General features: G+C 48.6%; 1 protein-coding gene across 3 annotated transcripts in view; it reads right to left on the reverse strand.

Annotated features, from left to right (window-relative positions):
* Positions 1-8,023: 8,023 nt before the first annotated feature.
* The window catches only part of LOC137385170 (NACHT, LRR and PYD domains-containing protein 3-like), a 67,981-nt gene continuing 52,722 nt past the window's right edge, over positions 8,024-23,282 (reverse strand). For 2 of the 3 annotated variants that reach the window (XM_068060140.1, XM_068060139.1), the window contains 4 exons: positions 16,783-16,869; positions 16,374-16,544; positions 9,590-9,745; positions 8,024-9,421 (listed from right to left, as the gene is read on the reverse strand). In XM_068060140.1, coding sequence (XP_067916241.1) covers positions 9,334-9,421; positions 9,590-9,745; positions 16,374-16,544; positions 16,783-16,869 — 502 coding nt within the window. In that variant the 3' untranslated portion in view covers positions 8,024-9,333. Of the gene's footprint in view, positions 9,422-9,589; positions 9,746-9,835; positions 9,980-16,373; positions 16,545-16,782; positions 16,870-23,282 lie in introns of those variants that run through there. The other variant, XM_068060141.1, reaches the window with a different exon arrangement.

Here is a 23,282-nt window from a genome sequence, read left to right on the forward strand (position 1 = left end):
GTGGGCCAAAGGGTCTGTTTCAGTGCTGTATCTTTCTATGACTCTTTGACTCTCAGGCTCACTGGCATCAGCATAAATTAAATAATCCACCACAGTGTACAGGGGAGGGGTGGTTCTGTGGTCCCGGCTGTGCAGTGCCCTAACCCGGCACATCTGTAGCTGGTCCAACCCACAAAATACAACCAGAGATCAGTTTATTATCATGCATTCCCTGCTGGGTGACAGTACTGAAAGGAACATATTCAAGTTCACTGATGAAACAAAGTTAAGTGGAAATTAAGCGGTGAGCAGGAAGCAAAGAGGCTGCACAGGGATGTAGACAGATTGAGTGAGTAGGCAAAAACATGGCAGATGTAATTCAATGTGGCAAAGTCTCATGTCCTCCATTTGCTTCAGAAAAAAATGTTTTAAATTGTGAGAGACTGGGAAATGTTTGCAGTTAGAACGACCGAGGCATCCTTGTATTTGAAGCATAGAAAGTTAACTTGAAGGTACGGCAAGCAGGTAGAAAGACAAATTATATTATTAATATGACTATTGTTATTATTCTTTCATGAGATGGAAGCATCGCTGGCTAGGCCAGCAATCATTGTCCATCCCCAATTGTACTTGAAAACTGAATAGCTCACAAGGTCACTTCGGGGAGTGGGGATGCAGTTAAAAGTGAACCACATTTCTGTGAGTCTGGAGTCACATGTAGGCCGGACCAGGCAAGGCCGGCGGATTTCCTTCTCTTGAAGAACATATGTTTTATTTGGTTGCGAAGGGATTGGAGTATAACAGTAATTAAGTCTTACTAGGGCATTGATGTGGCTACACTTGGAATACAGTGTGCAGCTTTCGTTTACGTACCCAAGGAAGGAAATACTTGCCAAGAGTCAGAACAATTTATGTTCTCAAGTTAGGGTTCCTGGAATGAGAGAATTGTCTTATGTATTCTGCTCCAGAAAGCAAGTCGATGAAGTATAGAACTTGAATAGATCCTTAGGCATTTATATATTTATTTGCAGAGCTATATATTGCAAGCATACACCTCCTACCCCCGAAATTGTTTTAGTCTGTGTCCATTAATAGGGAGTTAAGTGAATCACTAATTAATGCTCACTACCTGCACACAACTAAACAAAACTAACATGCAATTAACACTATAAGCAGAGACTGAGTAGGCTGGGTTATAAGCCCTGGAGTTTATAAGCATGAAAGGTAAACGAATTGAAACAGATAACATTCTTAAAGGGCTTGAAAGGGTAAACGCTGACAGAATGTTGCCCCTGGCTTGTGACTCTGGAATACTGGGTCATCATCGCAGAATAAGGGCTCAGTTATTTATGACTGAGATGATGAGAAATCTCTTCATTCAAGAGTTGTGAATCTTTGGAATTCTGTAACCCAGAGAGTTATGGGTATTCAGTCGTTGAGTATAGATTGGAGGATAATAATGGAATTCAGGGTTTTGGAGGAAATGCTGGAAGGAGGAGCTGAAGTAGAAGATCAGCCATGATATCGTTGAATGGCAAAGGAGGGTCTGAGAGATAAATGACCTACTTCAGCTGTTCAATGTAAACCTGAGTTGTTCTGTGTGGCTTGGTTTCACAAGCATTTTTTTCAGCACGGCCGCACTCACATGTTAGTTGCAACAAAAGGTCTGCATGGTACCTTTTAGGCTGCTGTATGGCGGGTGCAGGTTATTGCGAACATTTCCAGCTCCTATTACTTATGTTCTTATATTGCACACTTTCTGATCTCACTGAGTCCATCCTCCCCGGGTTACACGCTGTCTGATCACACTGGGTCCATCCTCCCCAGGTTAGACGCTGTCTGATCACACTGGGTCCATCCTCCCCGGGTTACACACTGTCTGATCTCACTGGGTCCATCCTCCCCGGGTTACACACTGTCTGATCACACTGGGTCCATCCTCCACCGGTTACACACTGTCTGATCACACTGGGTCCATCCTCCCCGGGTTACACACTGTCTGATCACACTGGGCCCATCTTCCCCAGGTTACACACTGTCTGATCACACTGGGTCCATCCTCCCCGGGTTACACACTGTCTGATCACACTGGGTCCATCCTCCCCGGGTTACACACTGTCTGATCACACTGGGTCCATCCTCCCCAGGTTACACACTGTCTGATCTCACTGGTCCATCCTCCCCGGGTTACACACTGTCTGATCACACTGGTCCATCCTCCCCGGGTTACACACTGTCTGATCACACTGGGTCCATCCTCCCTGGGTTACACACTGTCTGATCTCACTGGTCCATCCTCCCCCGGGTAACACGCTGTCTGATCACACTGGTCCATCCTCCCCGGGTTACACACTGTCTGATCACACTGGGTCCATCCTCCCTGGGTTACACACTGTCTGATCACACTGGGTCCATCCTCCCCCGGGTTACACGCTGTCTGATCACACTGGGTCCATCCTCCCCGGGTTACACACTGTCTGATCTCACTGGGTCCATCCTCCCCCGGGTTACACGCTGTCTGATCACACTGGGTCCATCCTCCCCGGGTTACACACTGTCTGATCTCACTGGGTCCATCCTCCCCGGGGTACACACTGTCTGATCTCACTGGGTCCATCCTCCTCGGGTTACACACTGTCTGATCACACTGGGTCCATCCTCCCCAGGTTACACACTGTCTGATCACAATGGGTCCATCCTCTCCGGGTTACACACTGTCTGATCACACTGGTCCATCCTCCCCCGGGTTACACACTGTCTGATCACACTGGGTCCATCCTCCCCCGGGTTACACACTGTCTGATCACACTGGGTCCATCCTCCCGGGTTACACACTGTCTGATCACACTGGGTCCATCCTCCCCCGGGTTACACACTGTCTGATCACACTGGGTCCATCCTCCCCGGGTTACACACTGTCTGATCACACTGGGTCCATCCTCCCCCGGTTACACACTGTCTGGTCACACTGGGACCATCCTCCCCCGGGTTACACACTGTCTGATCTCACTGGGTCCATCCTCCCCGGGTTACACACTGTCTGATCACACTGGGACCATCCTCCCTGGGTTACACACTGTCTGATCACACTGGGTCCATCCTCCCCCGGGTTACACACTGTCTGATCTCACTGGGTCCCTCCTCCCCGGGTTACACACTGTCTGATCACACTGGGACCATCCTCCCCGGGTTACACACTGTCTGATCACACTGGGACCATCCTCCCTGGGTTACACACTGTCTGATCACACTGGGTCCATCCTCCCCCGGGTTACACACTGTCTGATCTCACTGGGTCCATCCTCCCCGGGTTACACACTGTCTGATCACACTGGGACCATCCTCCCCGGGTTACACACTGTCTGATCTCACTGGATCCATCCTCCCCGGGTTACACACTGTCTGATCTCACTGGGTCCATCCTCCCCGGGTTACACACTGTCTGATCACACTGGGTCCATCCTCCCCGGGTTACACACTGTCTGATCTCACTGGGTCCATCCTCCCCGGGTTACATACTGTCTGATCACACTGGGTCCATCCTCCCCGGGTTACACACTGTCTGATCTCACTGGGTCCATCCTCCCCGGGTTACATACTGTCTGATCACACTGGGTCCATCCTCCCCGGGTTACACACTGTCTCATCACACTGGGTCCATCCTCCCCGGGTTACACACTGTCTGATCTCACTGGGTCCATCCTTCCCGGGTTACACACTGTCTGATCTCACTAGGTCCATCCTTCCCGGGTTACACACTGTCTGATCACACTGAGTCCATCCTCCCCGGGTTACACACAGTCTGATCACACCGGGTCCATCCTTCCCGGGTTACACACTATCTGATCACACTGGGTCCATCCTCCCCGGGTTACACACTGTCTGATCACACCGGGTCCATCCTTCCCGGGTTACACACTATCTGATCTCACTGGGTCCATCCTCCCCGGGTTACACACTGTCTGATCACACTGAGTCCATCCTCCCCGGGTTACACACTGTCTGATCACACCGGGTCCATCCTTCCCGGGTTACACACTATCTGATCTCACTGGGTCCATCCTCCCCGGGTTACACACTGTCTGATCTCACTGGGTCCATCCTTCCCGGGTTACACACTGTCTGATCTCACTGGGTCCATCCTTCCCGGGTTACACACTATCTGATCTCACTGGGTCCATCCTCCCCGGGTTACACACTGTCTGATCTCACTGGGTCCATCCTTCCCGGGTTACACACTGTCTGATCTCACTGGGTCCATCCTCCCTGGGTTACACACTGTCTGATCACACTGGGTCCATCCTCCCCGGGTTACACACTGTCTGATCACACTGGGTCCATCCTCCCCGGGTTACACACTGTCTGATCACACTGGGTCCATCCTCCCTGGGTTACACACTGTCTGATCACACTGAGTCCATCCTCCCCAGGTTACACACTGTCTGATCACACTGGTCCATCCTCCCCGGGTTACACACTGTCTGATCTCACTGGGTCCCTCCTCCCCAGGTTACACACTGTCTGATCACACTGGGACCATCTTCCCCGGGTTACACACTGTCTGATCACACTGGGACCATCCTCCCTGGGTTACACACTGTCTGATCACACTGGGTCCATCCTCCCCCGGGTTACACACTGTCTGATCTCACTGGGTCCATCCTCCCCGGGTTACACACTGTCTGATCACACTGGGACCATCCTCCCCGGGTTACACACTGTCTGATCTCACTGGGTCCATCCTCCCCGGGTTACACACTGTCTGATCTCACTGGGTCCATCCTCCCCGGGTTACACACTGTCTGATCACACTGGGACCATCCTCCCCGGGTTACACACTGTCTGATCTCACTGGGTCCATCCTCCCCGGGTTACATACTGTCTGATCACACTGGGTCCATCCTCCCCGGGTTACACACTGTCTGATCTCACTGGGTCCATCCTCCCCGGGTTACATACTGTCTGATCACACTGGGTCCATCCTCCCCGGGTTACACACTGTCTCATCACACTGGGTCCATCCTCCCCGAGTTACACACTGTCTGATCTCACTGGGTCCATCCTCCCCGGGTTACACACTGTCTGATCTCACTGGGTCCATCCTCCCCGGGTTACACACTGTCTGATCACACTGGGTCCATCCTCCCCGGGTTACACACTGCCTGATCACACTGAGTCCATCCTCCCCGGGTTACACACTGTCTGATCACACTGAGTCCATTCTCCCCGGGTTACACACTGTCTGATCACACTGAGTCCATCCTCCCCGGGTTACACACAGTCTGATCTCACCGGGTCCATCCTTCCCGGGTTACACACTATCTGATCTCACTGGGTCCATCCTCCCCGGGTTACACACTGTCTGATCTCACTGGGTCCATCCTTCCCGGGTTACACACTGTCTGATCTCACTGGGTCCATCCTTCCCGGGTTACACACTATCTGATCTCACTGGGTCCATCCTCCCCGGGTTACACACTGTCTGATCTCACTGGGTCCATCCTTCCCGGGTTACACACTGTCTGATCTCACTGGGTCCATCCTTCCCGGGTTACACACTATCTGATCTCACTGGGTCCATCCTCCCCGGGTTACACACTGTCTGATCTCACTGGGTCCATCCTTCCCGGGTTACACACTGTCTGATCTCACTGGGTCCATCCTTCCCGGGTTACACACTATCTGATCTCACTGGGTCCATCCTCCCCGGGTTACACACTGTCTGATCTCCCTGGGCCCATCCTCCCTGGATTACACGTTGTCTGTCTGTTTGTTACGCTTGAAGTTTTTTGTTCTCTCAAAGTCCATTCATCTGACACAGCTGTGTTTTCACTCATAGAAGTGCAAATGTGTCATTTTCTGTAAACCACACTAACCATACCAAACCCCATTCCCAGAATGTCCCCTCTTTTCTGACCAGATTCAGCCCATCCCCTGGGGTTTATATCCCAGACAATGCTCTGTGTTATGGCCCATTTCAGTTCATTCCTCTCGGTTTTATATCTTGGACCATCGCCTTTACTGGGATCTGCTTCAGTCCATTCCCTGGGCTTTATAGAAACCTAGAAGATGGAAAACATTATGGTTCTGAAGGAGACCATTCAAACCATAATGTTTTTGTGCCTTCAGAAAAAGTGTTATGCAGTCTAAATGGCACTTTCCAGTTCTTGGTCCATAGCCCTGCTGGTTCCAGCACCTCAAGTATATATCCAGAAACTTACTGACCGAAAACCTGCTCACTGATGTCCTGCTTGGATTCTGTCAACACTGGTAAGCTCCAGACCTCATTGCAGCCTTGGTCCAAACAAACAAAAGAGTTGGATTCCAGAGGTCAGGTGAGAGTGACTGCTCCTGTCATCAAGGCAGCATTTCACTAAGTGTGGTAATAAGGGGCCATGGTAAAATATAAGTCAGTGGGAATCGGGGAAATCTATCCACTGCCTGATGTCATTCCTGGCATAAAAGATGTTTCTGGTTGTTGAAGGCCAATCATATTAGCCCTAGCACGTGCTGCAGGAGTTCCTCAGGGTAGTGTCCTACACCCAATCATAGTCTGCTGCTTCTGACCTTCCCTCCTTCATCAGGTCAGAAGTGGGGATGTTCGGTGATGATTAAAAAGTGCTCAATTCCATTCTCAACCATTCAGACACTGAAGAAGTCCATGTCCTGCATGAAGCAAAACCTGAACATTCCGACTTGGGCTGAAAAGTGTTCAGCAAAATTGTGCCACACAACTGGCAGGCAATGAGTACCTTCAAATTGAGAGAGTCTACCCATCTACCCTTGTCTTTCAATGAAATTACCATGGTGGAATCTCACACCATCAACATCCTGGGCGTTGTCATTGATCAGGAACTTAACTGGACCAGCAAATGACTCTCCTCCTGACTATCAAAACCTTTCCACTACCGAGAAGGCACAAGTCAGAAGTATGGATGAGTGCAGCTCCAACAACACTCAAGGAACTCAACACCATCCAGGACCAAGAAACAGCCTGCATGATTGGCATCCAATAAACATTAACTCTCTCCACCAGCAACGCAACCTGCTTTTGTTGTGCATTATCTCCAAGATGCACTGCAACAACTCACCAAGGATACTTTGACAACACATTTCAAACCTGCGACCGATAGCAGATAAAGAACAAAGCAGACAGGCACATGGGAATAACACCACCTCCAAGTTTCCTTCCAAGCACACACTGTTCGCTCATTGTCACTGGGTCAAAATCCTGGAGCTCCCTATCAAACAGCACGATTGGAGTAACATATGAGTAACACGCGCTGCAGCAGTTCAAGAAGCTGGCTCATTACCACCTCCTCAGGGACAATTAGGAATGATTAAATAAACGTTTGACTTTCTAACCACGCCCACATCCCCTGAATGAATAAACAATGTCTGACTAAGTTATAACCTCAGAGGCTGGTTGCTGTTGTACTTAATGTCCAGCACTCTTGGATGTTCATAGAGACATGAGGTCATCGGGTTATACAGCACAGAAACAGGCCATTCGGCTCATCGTGTCTGTGCCAGCCATCAATTCTAATCCCATTTTGCAGCACTTGACCCGTAGTCTTGCATGCAACCACCCTCTGAGAGAAAAACATTTCTCCTGATCTCAGTTTTAAATGGGATGCCCCTAATTTTTAAACTGTGTCCCCTAATTCTAGTCTCCCCAACAAGTGGAAACATCCTCTCAGAATCCTCCCTGTCCAGTTCCCTCAGGACCTGAGATGTTTCAATTAGATCACCTCTCATTCTTCTAAACTCCAGTGGGTATGGACCCAACCTGTTCAACCTTTCCTCATAAGATAACCCCTTCATCCAGGAATCAGCCTAGTGAACCTTCTCTGAACTACTTCTGATGCAATTATATAATTTCTTAAGTAAGGAGACCAAGACAGTCCACAGTACTCCAGATGTGCTCTAACTTATGCCCTGAACAGCTGTAGCAACACTTCCCTACTATTCTCAAATTTGAAGTTGGTAAGAAGTCCTGAGATGTACTTGTTAAGATAATGTATCATTTAATTCAACATCACACAATAACAATTCTCCTCAGTACTGTTACATCATCCAGGAGGCAGTGATACAGAGGTGAAGTTTAATAAAACATTTCCAAGTGGAAGTCATTATACAAATCCAGGTGAGTACAGGTAACAAGTCCGTTCATCGACCCCTCAGTTTCCTCAGGATGTTTCACAGGGTCATTGCACCTTTTCACAATCTCATGGTTTACAGTCTCAGGTGATTCCGTTTGAAAATTCAGTCCACAGTAAGTACACAATGTTTAATTTCCATGGTAACACCAGTATCTGCTCCCATGTTGGTGCCAGAAACACATTAAGTTCAGGATCCTTAAACACTACAAATGCTCACCATCAGCCAGACAGAACAGTGGGATTCCCGACTGGCACTTTCCCCATTTCTCCTCTCGCAGTGCTGACCCATCCTGGGTGCACCAGTTTCAGGAACCTCCCCAATAGGATATTCTCTCTGGGTGACCCCAGACACTGGGTATTGGTATCTATTGGACGGTGGGATCTATCCAAGCTGAACAGAGCCTGTCTCCATCCTGAACACACACAGGTTCACTTCCCAGCAGGGTCACTGGGTCCTGATACTGAGTGTGAACCCTGGATAATGTAATTGCCAAACTCAGGGATATTGAGTGTAATTACCAGTGTCCCACTGCAGCCCAGACTGAGCCCCACCCTGGACCCTTCCTTAGATTAGATTAGAGATACAGCACTGAAACAGGCCGTTCGGCCCACCGAGTCTGTGCCGAACATCAACCACCCATTTATACTAATCCTACACTAATCCCATATTCCTACCAAACATCCCCACCTGTCCCTATATTTCCCTACCACCTACACTAGTGACAATTTATAATGGCCAATTTACCTATCAACCTGCAAGTCTTTTGGCTTGTGGGAGGAAACCGGAGCACCCGGAGAAAACCCACGCAGACACAGGGAGAACTTGCAAACTCCACACAGGCAGTACCCGGAATCGAACCCGGGTCCCTGGAGCTGTGAGGCTGCGGTGCTAACCACTGCGCCACTGTGCCGCCCTTCCTGTCTGTACATTTCCCCAGTGCCCCATTGGGGAACATTCAGTCCCAGATATCCTGCAGAAGCAGCGCTGTGGGGCCGGGCGGCTGAGTCACGTGACCCTGTTGCTGGGCCTCTGATGTCACAATGGGAGATGACACTCGCTCAGCTCGAACCAGAAACAGTGAAACAGCCAATAGGATTTAAACCTGGAGCGCGGCCAATTAAAGGGGAAGGACAGAAAATTGGCCGAAAATGTTCATATAGAGAGACCAGTGATGTTTACAAATTGAAACGCTCACACATCCACATTCAGTCTGGGTCTTGTATCCTGCAGCGACTTCAACTGATTCACTCCATTTGAACTGAACTCATTCCCCCGCAACCTGAAACAGATTAAAGATTAAACAGGAAATAAACAGATTGAACAATAGTGTAAATAACAGGGAGACTGGGATTAATATTTCAATAATAATTAGAGATATTACTGATAAGAGTGACTGAATCCCATTTATATTTTATTTATTACATTAAACATTAACACAAACACTCACTGGATTCGCTCCAGACTCCTGCAGTTCAGTATGAGGCGGCGGAGAGCGGGGACAGATCGATCTGTGAAGGAGTTTGATCTCAGGTCCAGATACTTCAGTGACTGGTTTGTACTGAGAGCAGAGGCACAAGAATCTGTGAGACTGACATCCGATAGACTGGGGATCAGAGAGAGAAATAACAGGAATCAGTGTAAATCTCCAGTGTTCATTAATAACACTATTACTGATATTAATAAATAATAATTATATAATAATTAATAATATGAATTAGTAAAGATATTGAAAGGTTCTTCACCATTTCCACAAAGTAGATGGGATTTGAACAAACTAAACAGGAAAGACTGGACTAAGAGCTGCAGCCAGGGAGAGCAGGTGAGAGAGAAATTCAGGCTGGAATACACAAGAATGTACAAGAGCAGCTTTAATGTTCAGCTATTTCAGTGAACCCTTCATTCATCTACTGGGAGCTCGATGGGGAGGAGCAGGTGACCCGAGTGCCCATGAGGTGGTCGCCGAGACTCAGGACCACATTCCGGCCTCGGTCACCCTTCCACCGTCACAGCTGGGAGCCGGGAAAGAAGTTCCACCGTGAGCTGGATGGCGACCAGGAGGGCAGAGTCAGCCTGGAGGACGGCAACATGGAGGAGGTTGTGGGCTGGCCCGCTGGCCAGGGCCGCGACCTCCGCCAGACGCCTCCCCTCTTCCCTCCCTTCCCCCCTCGCACCCCCTTCCCCCCTCGCACCACCTTCCCACTCCCCTCCCCCTTGCACCCCCTTCCCCCCACACAACCACTGCCCCTCACTTCCCCCCTCGCACCCCCTTCCCCCCTCGCACCACCTTCCCACTCCCCTCCCCACTCCCCTCCCCCTTTCACCCCCTTCCCCCACACAACCACTGCCCCTCACTTCCCCCTCGCCTCCCTCCTCGCAACCCTTCCCCCACTCCCTCCTCGCTCACCCTTCCCCCACCCCCTTCCCCCTCGCACCCCATCCCCACCCCCTTCCTCCTCGCACCCCTTCCCCCACCTCTTCCCCCTCACACCCCTTCCCCCACCCCCTCGCACCACTTACCCCACCCCCTCCCCCTCACACTCACACCCACTCCCCCTCGCACCCCCTCCCCCCTCGTGCCCTCTTCCCCCCTTCCCACTCGCACCCCCTTCTGCCCGCCTCAAACCAGGCAGCCCCTGGTCACTAAGGCTCTGTCCTGCCACAGTCCACTTGCTTCAATGGGTGCTTGGAGCTCAGGGTCATTGCCTGACAAGTGAACTGTAACATTGCACCAAACAGCACGACCAAAAAAAGGGAAAGAAGGTACTAGCCCTTCGTTTTGAAAACTGGAACGTCAGAACTATATGTCCTGGCCTGTCGGAAAACCTTACACAAACCAACGATTCTCGGAAGACCGCCATCATTGACAATGAGCTCAGTAGACTCAATGTAGACATTGCAGCACTTCAGGAGACACGCCTGCCTGCGAGCGGATCTCTAAGAGAGTAAGACTACACCTTCTACTGGCAGGGTAGGGATCCTGAAGAACCAAGACAACATGGAGTGGGCTTCGCCATCAGAAACTCTTTGCTCAGCATGATAGAGCCACCTTCAAATGGCTCAGAATGCATACTGTCCATTGGACTGCTCACTGTCTCTGGTCCAGTACACCTACTCAGCATCTAAGCTCCAATACTCTGCTCCCCACCTGAAGTTAAAGACCAGTTCTACAAGGAATTCCATAATGTCATTAGTAGCATTCCTAATACCAAACATTTGTTCCTGCTGGGGGACTTTAACGCCAGGGTTGGGGCCGACCATGACTCATGGCCCTCCTGCCTCGGGCGCTATGGCATTGGAAGGATGAATTAGAATGGACAGAGACTGCTGGAGTTGTGTATCTATCATAACCTCTGCATCACAAACTCGTTCTTTCAGACTAAACCGGCATTTCTTTCAAGCCAGCAAGGTCGATCTGGAACCTTTTCTGACACTTTTAGTAGAATGTGCATCAGCCAACAATGAACAATTATCTACATAACATTCAATGAGTATGTGATCTTCAGTAAACCCCTTGTATAGAATCTCACTTACAATATTTGACAAATAGAATCCCATATCCACTGTCTCCACAAGGGTCAGTGTGTCAATCAGCTGAAGTACTTTTAACAACCCTTTTTATTTTCGGAGCTTCCCAAGCTGAAGGACAGTATCTCCCATTTTCACCCATCAGTAATATTATGAAACCAGCTGCACTAGAATACCCATCAGGAAGATTAGCATGTGAACCATCGCTAAAAATGACTAGTTTCATGTTCTTTGGGTCACCTAGGGATGGGAACTTAAACACACATTTCTCCAGATTTCTCATCGGGACACAACCCATATCCACATCTCCACTTCATTCTTCCACTGGTTATTTTTTATACTTATTTGTTTTGTGGGATGTGGGCGTCACTGGAAAGACCAGTATTTGTTGTCCATCCCTAATTGCCCTTGGGAAGGTGGTGGTGAGCTGCCTTCTTGAACCTCTGCAGTCTATCTGGTGCAGGTATATCCACAATGCTGTTAGAGAGGGAATTCCAGGATGTTGATCCAGCAACAGTGAAGGAACGGTGATATATTCCCAAGTCAGGATGGTGTGTGGCCTGGAGGAAAACTTCCCACGCATCTGCTGCCTTTTCCTTCGAGGTGGAAGAGGTCGTGGGTTTGGAAGGTGCTGTTGAAGGAGGCATGGTGAGTTGCTGTAGTGCATCTTGTATCTGGTACACTCTGCTGCTATTGTCCGTCCCTGGTGGAGGGAGTGAATGTTTAAGGTGGTGAATGGGGTGTCGATCAAGTGGGCTGCATTTATCCTGGATGGTGTTGAACTTCCTGAGTGTTGTTGGAGCTGCCCTCATTCAGGCAAGTAGACAGTATTCTATCACACTCTTGATTTGTGCCTTGTAGATGGTGGACAGGTTTGGGGAGTCAGGGGGTTGACTACTCACTGTAGAATTTCCAGCCTCAGACCTGCTCTTGTAGACACAGTATTTATAATGCTGCTCCAGTTCAGTTTCTGGTCAATGGTAACACCCAGGATGTTGATAGTGGGGGATCCAGTGATGTTAATGCCGTTGAATGTCAAGGGGAGATGGTTAGATTCTCTCTTGTTGAAGATGGGCATTGCCTGGCACTTGTTTGGCATGAATGTTACTTAGCACTTATCAGCCCAAGCCTGGATGTTGTCCAGGTCTGGCCTCATGGGGACATGGACTACTTCAGTATCTGAGCAGTTGAGAATGGTAGATGGAATATAATGTAGGGAAGTGTAAAGTTATTCACTTTGGTTGTAAAAATAGAAAAGCAGAGTGTTTTTTAAATGGTGTGAAACTTGTAAGTGTTGATGTTCGAAGGGAATATATTTATACTCTCGCATTTCAACCTGTGTGTTAATAACCTTTGTATCTTTATGAAATGAGTCTTGTTTTATAATAAATTAATAATTTTGTTTATTATTAAAGAAACTTGGTTGGTAGATTTTTATTCAGAAACTGAAATAGATGAAGTATATAATTGGCTGTATCAGTAACTGGGTAAAACATTTAAATATATGTTGTGACCTGTGGAGAAGTGGAACTAGAGAAAGACAGTGCACTCCTCCATCCTCGCTCATAACACCAACCAGTGGAGAGTTTTCCCCCTGATTCCCACTAACTTCAATTTGCCTCGGGCTCCTTGATGTCACACTTGGTTAAATGCTGCCTCGATATCAAGAACAATCACTTTCACCTCACCCGGTCATATGGTTCAGATTCCGAGAACATCGGAGGGTAATCAAAGCCCAACAATTTACACTTGCTTTCGGCTATTTCTGATCATTGCTGCTAGGATTGTAGTTTTTTGTCTGTTATTTTTTTCGGAATATCTCCCGACAATGCAGAGCATGTGCAGATCGATCACTGACGTCATCACTGTGTCTGAACATTTGTCAGCTTGCCAGTATGGGTCTGTGCACGTGTGTGTCAACGTCACCACGTAATGACATCAGACGTAATAATGTCCGAGTGTTGCTTCACCCCTCAATGGCCGTGTTCACAATCTCTATCCCTCCAACAGTACCCCACTCCCTCCCACCATCACGCCTCAGTCGCTGCTTCTCTTCCTCACTCTCTCCCACTGTTCTCTCCCGTGCCCGCCTGCTCGTCACTCCCGACTACTCGCTGCTCCATCCTGCCTCGCTGCTAAATCCCCATCCACACCCTCCAACTACCCCGGCCATTTCTGCTGCTCCATCCCGCCACTCACTTCCTGCCGTTCTCACTTCTGTCACCCACACACACAGCCCCAGCACCCCCGCTGCTTCTCTGGGTGGTGAGGTGGGGATCGAGCAGCGGGAGGGAACAGCGAGCAGACGGGTACAGGAGAGAATGGTGAAATGGAGTGGTGAGCAGTCGGGAGTGGCAGGAGGTTGTGTGTGGGAGGGAGCGGGAAAGAGAAGCAGCAATCGCGGGAGGGAGTGGTGTATTTGACGGGGGGTGGAAGTGGTGATCGCTGCTATTGAGGGGTGAGGCAGTTCGGGTTCAATTGTTCTTGTTTTGTGTTGAATTGAGCAGCCTGACATCATCAGACTACACCGAGCTGTACACATGTGCAAACGGGCTCCTACTCTCTGCACGTGTGTGGCATTCCGCATTGCCAGGACTGGTTGGTGCATGGGCAGAAGATGTCATCACGTAACGCGGGGGAATGGGGAGAAAGCGGGGGAGGGGGCGGGGGAAGCGGGTAGAGAGTGAGGGGAGGGAAATGGGGGAGAGAGCGAGGGGGGAAGCGGTGTGAAAGGGGGGAAGGGGGAGAGAGCGAGGGGGAAGCAGGGAGAGGGGGAAGCGGGGAGAGAGCGATGGAGAGAGCGGGGGGAAAGGGGGAGAGATGAGGGGGGAAGCAGGGAGAGGGGGGAAGCGGCGAGAGAGCGATGGAGATAGCAGGAGGAAAGGGGGAGAGAGCAGGGGAAAAGGGGGAGAGAGCAGGGGAAAAGGGGGAGAGAGCGGGGGGAAAGGCGGGAGAGAGCGTGGGGGAAGGGGAGAGAGCGGGGGGGGAAGGGGAGAGAGCGGGAGGGAAGGGGAGAGAGCGGGGGGAAGGGGAGAGAGCGGGGGGGCAGGGGAGAGAGCGGGGGGCAGGGGAGAGAGCGGAGGGCAGGGGAGAGAGCGGAGGGCAGGGGAGAGAGCGGAGGGCAGGGAGAGAGCGGGTGGCAGGGGAGAGAGCGGGGGGCAAGGAAGAGAGCGGGGGGCAAGAAAGAGAGCAGGGGGCAGGGAAGAGAGCGGGGGGCAGGGGAGAGCGCGGGGGGAAGGGGGAGAGAGCGGGGGGAAGGGGGAGAGAGCGGGGGGAAGGGGGGAGAGAGCGGGGGGAAGGGGGAGAGAGCGGGGTGAAGGGAGGAGAGTGCAGGGGAAGGGAGGAGAGAGCGGGGGAAAGAGCGGAGAGTGCGGGGTGAAGTGCGGAGAGTGCGGGGTGAAGTGCAGAGAGTGCAGGGGGAGGTGCAGAGAATGCGGGGGGGAGGTGCAGAGAATGCGGGGGGGAGGTGCAATGGGGTGAAGAGGGTGGAGTGCGGAGAGGGAGAGTGTCGAGATGGGGGACTGCGGAGAGTGCGATGGCGGGAGTGCGGAGAGTGCGGTGGGGGGAAGTGGAGAGAGAGCAAGGTGGAGGTGGGAAGAGAGCGAGGGGGAAGCGGTGAGAAAGGGAGCGAGAAGCAGGGAGAGAGTAAGGAGGAAGGTGGGGGCGAGCAGCCCAAAGAACTTGGTGGCGGCGGGTGCGACTGCGACTGCGCACTCCTCCTCCCCACCTCCCCGGCCACTGACTGCAGGCTGCTCACACCCCGCTTCCTCCAACCTCGCCCACTCACTCCCTACTTCCCCCCTCCCACTCACACCCCCTTCCCTCTGCTCACCCATTCCCTCCCTGCTCCCGCCACCTGCACTCGACCTTCCTCACTCGCTCCCTGCTCGCCCCCAACCCGCTCCTCACCTCCCCTCGCTTCCCACTCCCACCCCCTCTTCGTTCCCCGCTCCCCACCCTCCCTTTGTTCCCCGCTCCCCACCCTGCCTTCGTTCCCCACTCCCCACCCTGCCTTCGTTCCCCACCCCCACTCTCCCCACTCCCTATCCCCTTGCTCCACACTCCCCACCCTACTCCCCATCACATCCCCCCTCCGCCCCTGCCCGTTCCTCCCCCCCCGCCCAGTCCTCACCGCCCCCCATCCTCTCTCTGGCCACACGCTTCCCCACCCCGCCCACTCTCCGCTACTTCCCCCACCCGCTTGCCCCCCCCCCTCTCGCCCCTTCCCCCCCCACACCCACTCCCCGCTTCGCCCGAGCTCCCTGTCCAGTGATTGTGTGCTGCCATGGGTTTAGGTTTCCTTTCTGTGATTATTTGAGCAGCGCCATCTTTATCCTGGCAGGTACCCGAACGCCGCAGACAGTGACGTTTCAGTGCAGCAGGCTGCATTTACACATGTGCCAGTGCAGCGCCACCTAGTGGTTACATTGTCAGCAAACGAAGCCTTTTTTTCGTAGCCTTTGACCTTCACCTTGAGGCGCCCATTCTCTGTTATCATATTCTACTCTGGAAATCCAGTTGGTGAAGAATATTACTGGAGCTAATCTTTACTCAGTCTTACATTAATTTAGAGTTTAGCATTACAAACATACACCTCCTCACTCAACCACACCACAATATCAATAAGTGTCTCTTTATACATGCTCAAGTGAAACCCCAGTTACTGCCCACTACCTGAACACAATTAATATATAATTAGCACTTACTCCAGTCCCTGTATTTTGCAGTCTGGGTTCCTCAGAGCCTCAAACGGTAGTTTCACTCCTGAATCTCCCAGTTTATTATCACTCAGGTTCAGATCCGTCAGTGACCGCTTTGTACTGAGAGCGGACGAGAGATCTTCGATACAAGAATCTGTGAGATTGTTTCTTTCCAGCCTGGGATCAAAGATGGAGAAATAACAGGCATCAGAGTAAATCCCCAGTGTTTATTAATAACATTATTACTGATGGTGTTATTACTAGAGTAATATGTAGTGCTTAGTAATAACACCATTGCTGATACTAATAATAATGCACAGTGTTTATTAATAACACCATTACTGATATTAATAGCAATGTACAGTGTCAGATACCAAATTATTATAAACACAATCTCACACAGTCTGGTACTTACCATAGTTTCTGTATTTTACAGTCCGGGTTCCTCAAAGCCGCAGACAGTAGTTTCACTCCTGAATCTCCCAGTTTATTGGAACCCAGGCTAAACACAAACAGACAGAGAGTGAGAAACAAACTGAATCAAACCCTGGACCGGATACAATTCACTTTCTGTTGAATGTTACAGGAAATACTTAAAAAGCCTTGAGGAAATTAACAAACAGATTTTCCTTTCACTGACAATGAATCTCACACTGTAGAACTCCTCAGATATTCAGGAGCTGTCAATAAACATCAAAGAGGGAAGTAACAGGACAGAAGGTAGGTGATTGGTTGTTGAGTATTACAGTGTGTTTTTGTCTCTCCAAGTGACAGCATTTGAATAAAGTATTGCTTGGGGAAATAAATCTATTACTTTATTAAATTAATCAGATAAATCAATTATTTAATACATTTATTGTGAATTGTTTTTAAAGACCTAATTACATTTATTCAGGTTATCAATAAGCAAATTAATTATAAAAGACTAGAGATGACAGGGCAGGCTATGTGTTGGGACTGTAGGATGTGGGAGTTTGTGGATAGCGAGACTGTCCCGCATTCCCACACCAGCAGGAAATGTCTCCGTCTTTTGTCATTCCAGCTCAGAGTCAATGGGCTGGAATGTGAGTTGGAGACATTCCCAAACATAAGGAAGGGGGAGGAATTTCTTCAGTTTTATCCAGAACACAGTCACAGCTCAGAGAAAATCACAGGTTCAAGAAGAGGGTGTAACCATTAGGGAGCAGCGTGGTGAGGACTGAGGAGAGATTGAGAAGGAGGTCCCTCAAACACAGGTGTTGTCCAAAAGGTACAATGTACTTGTTACCTGTGAGGACAAGGAGAAAGACTGTGGGGAGGACAGTCACAATGTAGACCAAGGTACTGTGGCTCAGAAGACTGTCCAAGGGGGAAAAGAACAGAAGAGAATGTGGTAGTGATATCTTCTTTGGCCTCCTTGTCTCGAGAGACAATGGGTAAGCGCCTGGAGGTGGTCAGTGATTTGTGAAGCAGCGCCTGGAGTGGCTATAAAGGAAAATTCTACAGCGACAGACTCTTCCACAGGTGCTGCAGATAAAATTGGTTGCCGGGACTGTTACACAGTTGGCTCTCCACCTTGCGCTTCTGTCTTTTTTCCTGCTAAGTCTCTTCGACTCGCCACACTTTAGCCCCGCCTTTATGGCTGCCCGCCAGCTCTGGCGATCGCTGGCAACTCACTGCCACGACTTGTGATCACTGTCACAGGACATCATGTCGCGTTTGCAGACGTCGTTAAAGCGGAGACATGGACAGCTGGTGGGTCTGATACCAGTGTCGAGCTCGCTGTACAATGTGTCCTTGGGGATCCTGCCATCTTCCATGTGGCTCATTTGGCCAAGCCATTTCCAGCGCCGCTGGCTCAGTAGGCTGTATATGCTGTGGATATTGGCCGCCTCGAGGATTTTTGTGTTGGAGATATGGTCCTGCCACCTGATGCCAAGGATTCTCCGGAGGCAGTGAAGATGGAATGAATTGATACGTCGCTCTTGGCTGACATATGTTGTCCAGGCCTCGCTGCCGTAGAGCAAGGTACTGAGGACACAGGCGTGAAACACTTGGACATTTGAGTTCCGTATCAGTGCGCCATTTTCCCACACTCTCTCGGTAGTGATAAGGATTTCTATAATTAGAGGGATGGATAGTGTCCTCTGCAGACACGAATGAGAATCCTGTCGGGTGCGTTGTCTACAAGGTGCCAGGGTAAGGGATATCTTATGGTGGCAGGAGAGCAATTTGGAAGGGGAGGGAATAATCCAGTTGTCGTGGTCGATGTTGGAACAAACGACATATGTAGGAACCGGGAGGAGATCCTGCTGAGGGAATATCAGGTGTTAGGAGCTAAATTAAAAAGCAGGACCTCAAGGGCAATAATCACTGGATTATTTCCCAATCCACATGCAAATTGGCAAAGAAACAGTCAGATCAGGAGAATTAAAGTGTGGCTAAAGAGCTGGTGTGGGAAAGAGGGGTTCCTTTGGGGCGGCACAGTGGCGCAGTGGTTAGCACTGCAGCCTCACAGCTCCAGTGACCTGGGTTCGATTCCGGGTACTGCCTGTGTGGAGTTTGCAAGTTCTCCCTGTGTCTGCGTGGGTTTTCTCCGGGTGCTCCGGTTTCCTCCCACAAGCCAAAAGACTTGCAGGTTGACAGGTAAATTGGCCATTATAAATTGTCACTCGTATAGGTAGGTGGTAGGGAAATCTCGGGACAGGTGGGGGATGTTTGGTAGGAATATGGGATTCGTGTAGGATTAGTATAAATGGGTGGTTGATGTTCGGCACAGACTCGGTGGGCCTGTTTCAGTGCTGTATCTCTAATCTATCTCTAATCTTTAAATGAAACACTGGCACCGGTACCAGCACAGGAAGGAATTGTACTGAGTTTACAGACTGCACCTGAACCAGGATGGGACCTGTATCCGAGTGGAAAGGGTAAATAGGGAGGTGGTAAAGGTTTTAAACTAATAAGACGGGACAGGGTGGGGGTGTGGGGGAGATGGGGAGGGATGAACAGAAAATGAAATCAGCCTGAATGTAAACAAATCAGAAAAGCGGAGTATTGGAAAGAAAAAAAAAGAGAGGACATCGATGGAAAGGAGGTAAATAGAATTATGGAGTGTGATTATAAAAAGATGGTTAAAAAAAGTAAGAGGAACTGTTATTACAACTGAGTTAAACTTTTCACACAGCAATACACACAGTGTAATAAAACAGGGGAACTGGAGACAATACTACATTGTGAGGAACCATATTAGGGATTACTGAGACATAGCTATGGAAAAATCTGGACTGAGCATTAAACATTGCAGGATATAAACTACTTAGAAAAGAGAGAGAGGAAATTGGGGAGGTGGAGTAGCTGTACTTAATACTGAAAACAATGGCAGGAGCAAAAAGTGACACGGCCATCAGCAAGACAGAAATAGAATCCACATGGATAAAGATAAAAGATAATAAAGGATCAACCACATTCACAGGGATAGTCTATGGACCACCTAATAGTGGAAGGAAAGTCAGGAAGAAGTATACAAAGAAATTAGGGAAATGAATAAAAAACATGGAATAATAATAATGAGGAATTTCAACTAACATGAGATTCATTGGCCAGAAGAGATATGTAAAGGAAATAGGGAATGGAGTTCCTACAATGTGTACAAGACTCCTTTCTAACCCAATATGTAAGAAGCTCAACAAGGGAGGATTCCCTACTGGATCCAGTAATGGGGAATGAGCCAGAGGAGATAAAAGAAGTAAAAGTAGGGGAACATCGAGACAATAGTGAACATTAATATTATATACTTTAAGATAATAATTGAGAAGGAGGTAAGTATGACAAAGACCAGGGAATAGATTGGAGAAAAGTGGATTTTGAGGGGCTGAGAATAGAGCCGAGGAAAATAAAACTGACAACAATATTGTCAAACAGTGATATAGAACAGCAATGGGAAACATTTAAAACCATGTTCGACATAGTCCAGGAAAAATATATTCTGCTAAAAAGACAAGAACAAGTGAAACACTAATGAGTTACCATGGATAAATAAAGACATCAGATAAAGAAAAATGAGGTCTTGGAAAAAGACAGACATTAAGTACATGAGCAGCAGGGGAGAGCACGACAAAGAGATTAGAATTTTGTTTTAAAAAGGACAAAAGGGAACAATTAAATTATCAAGGAGCAAATAGTAAAATATTTTATTGGCATATAAATAAAAAAAGGAAAATCATGATGGAAATAGGGTCAATTATTGATGGTCAGGATTATATCACAACAGACAATGATAGAGAAATGACAGAAATATTAAATAATGACCTTGCTTCAATATTTACCAGGAAAACAGGATAGGTGGACAGATTAGAAATCAGGTAACAGCATTGAAAATAAAAAGGTGAAGTTTTAAATAAACTAATCAAACTCAGAGGATAAAAACCCCTGGTCCAAATGGATTACATCCACACATTTTAAAAGAATCTAGGGAAGAGATAGCAGAGACATTACTACACATTTTTAATCATTCTTTAGAGAAAGGTGTAGTGTCAGAAGACTGGCCGATAGCTAACATTATACCGATATTTAAGAAAGGAGATAGAACATGTACAGGGAACTATAGACCAGTTGGCTTAACATCAGTGGTAAAAAATAATGGAATCTCTACTAAAGGTGGGAATAGAAGAATATCTCGAAAACAAAGATATAATAATGAAAGGTCAGCATGGATTTAAAGAGAAAGTCTTGCTTAACCAACCATGTTGAATTTTTTGAAGAGGTGACAGAGAAAGTAGACAATGTTAATGCAGTAGATGCAATTTATCCAGATTTTCAAAGAGTCTTCGATAAGGTATCACAGAACAGACTAATGAATAAGGTCAGAGATTGCAGGATAAGGGAACAAGCAGAATGGACAGCTAGCTGGCTTCAAAACAGAAAGCAGAGAATAGGAATAAAGAGTAGTTACTCAGAATGGCAGAAGGTGGAAAGTGGTGTTGCACATGGATCAGTGCTGGGATCACTGTTTTACAATTTATATTAATGATTTAGACTTTGGAATCAAAAACACAATTTCTAAATCTTCAGATGGCATCAAACTTGGGGTTGGGGGGATAGTTAATCTGAGGAGGATAGCAACAAATTACATGAAGATACTCACAAACTTGCCGAATGGACATGTAATTGACAAATTAATATCAACATAGATAAATGTGAGACATCACATTTTGGAAAGTAAGGAGGTTACATATTACTTACAAAATAAGAATCTAAATGGGGCAGAGGAGGTAAGGGACCTGGGAGTACAAATACACAAATCACTAAAAGTAGTTACACAGGTTAACAGTAAACCAAGCACTAAGGTTTATTCCTAGGGGGTAGAATTGAAAAGTATAGAAGTTATGCTAAACTTGTGTCAAACCCTGGTTGGACCACACCTGGAATACTGCAGACAATTCTGTTCACAATATTATAAAAAAGATATGGAGGCACTGGAGAGGGTGCAAAATATTTACAAGGATGATACCAGAAATGTAGGGAATACCGATCAGGAGGGAATGAACAGGCTGGTCTCTTTTCTCTAAAAAGAGAGCAGGCTGAGGGGTGACCTAATAGAGGTGTTTAAAAGTATGAAAGGTTTCGATAGAGGAGATACAGAGAGAATGTTTCCACTTGTGGGGAAAAGCAAAACTAGAGGCCATCAATGTAAGATAGTCACCCACAAATCAAACAGTGAATTCAGATTGGTCAGTCCTGTATGATGTGTTACCTCCCTGGTACTGGGGTAAAGGACATCACGGAGAATGGGCTAAGTACATTCCAACAAGCTGGAAAGGTCGGGGAAACAAAGCCAGGGCTCCTTGGATAATGAGGGAGATAGAGAATATGACAAAATAAAAAAACAGTGTATGAAGCATGTCAGGTGAATTCTTCAAGCGCAAAGCAGGCCAAACACAATGGGCTGGATTTTACAGAGCCCCTGATTTCAGGCTCCATGGTGGGGAAGGCCGGAAGATGCTTCTGGCAGAGGCTCACCATGGAGCCCGACTCCGGGAGGGCCCGGCCTGATCCTCCTGGTGGTGACAAGGCTCTGTGACGGCACCCCTGTCGCTGGGCAACGGGACCTGCATTTAAATATTATAATGAATAGATTGAAATAAACTTACCTCGAATCTTCCGGGCCCACCACGATCTCCAGTGCAGCAGCCGGCACTCCCACACCTTCACTTCCCCGTCTGGGAAAAGCAGGCAGGACACTGGTGCGGGGTGGGGTGGGGGAATTAAGATTTTTCGTGTGGGGGGGGAGCAGTGATGGGGGGGACGGGGTCAAATAATCATCATCAGTATAGGGGATTGTGGGAAGGGATGAACTTTAAACATTGTACAGTCTGGGGGGCAGGGGTGAAAGGTCACATTTCAAAGGTAAGTGTTGTGTGCAGGGAAAGGGCAAATAGTTAATGTAATTCTTATTGGGGGTGGGAAAGGGGCGTTACAATTTTATTTGGTTAATTTTGGGGGCGGGGATACTTCTTTAAAAATTCAAATTGGCGGCAGAACTGGCTGCCCTTGAAAGATGGCGGCAGTGCCTGTGCACAGATATCTGACACCATTGACGATGTCAGACAGCTCACCCTCTCCACGTTGTCGGGGGAGGCCGTACCGGCTATTTAAATGAGCTGCCGTGCGGGAGATTGCTGTGGCTCTGATGTGTGTGGTCATCTGAGAATGGAATGGCAGTTAACATAAAAGGGAACCCAAAAATCTTCTAATGGTTTGTAAATGGTAAGAAACATAGAAACACAGAAAAAGTACAGCACAGAAGGAGGCCATTCAGCCCATCGTGTCCGTGCTGGCCAAACAAGCAATCCACCTAAACTCATCCCACCTTCTGGCACCTGGTCCACAGCCCCGCAGGTTACAGCACCCTCGGTACATGTCCAGGTACCTTTTAAA

Source organism: Heterodontus francisci, chromosome 28 (assembly GCF_036365525.1).
Source record: "Heterodontus francisci isolate sHetFra1 chromosome 28, sHetFra1.hap1, whole genome shotgun sequence".
NCBI lineage: Eukaryota > Metazoa > Chordata > Chondrichthyes > Heterodontiformes > Heterodontidae > Heterodontus > Heterodontus francisci.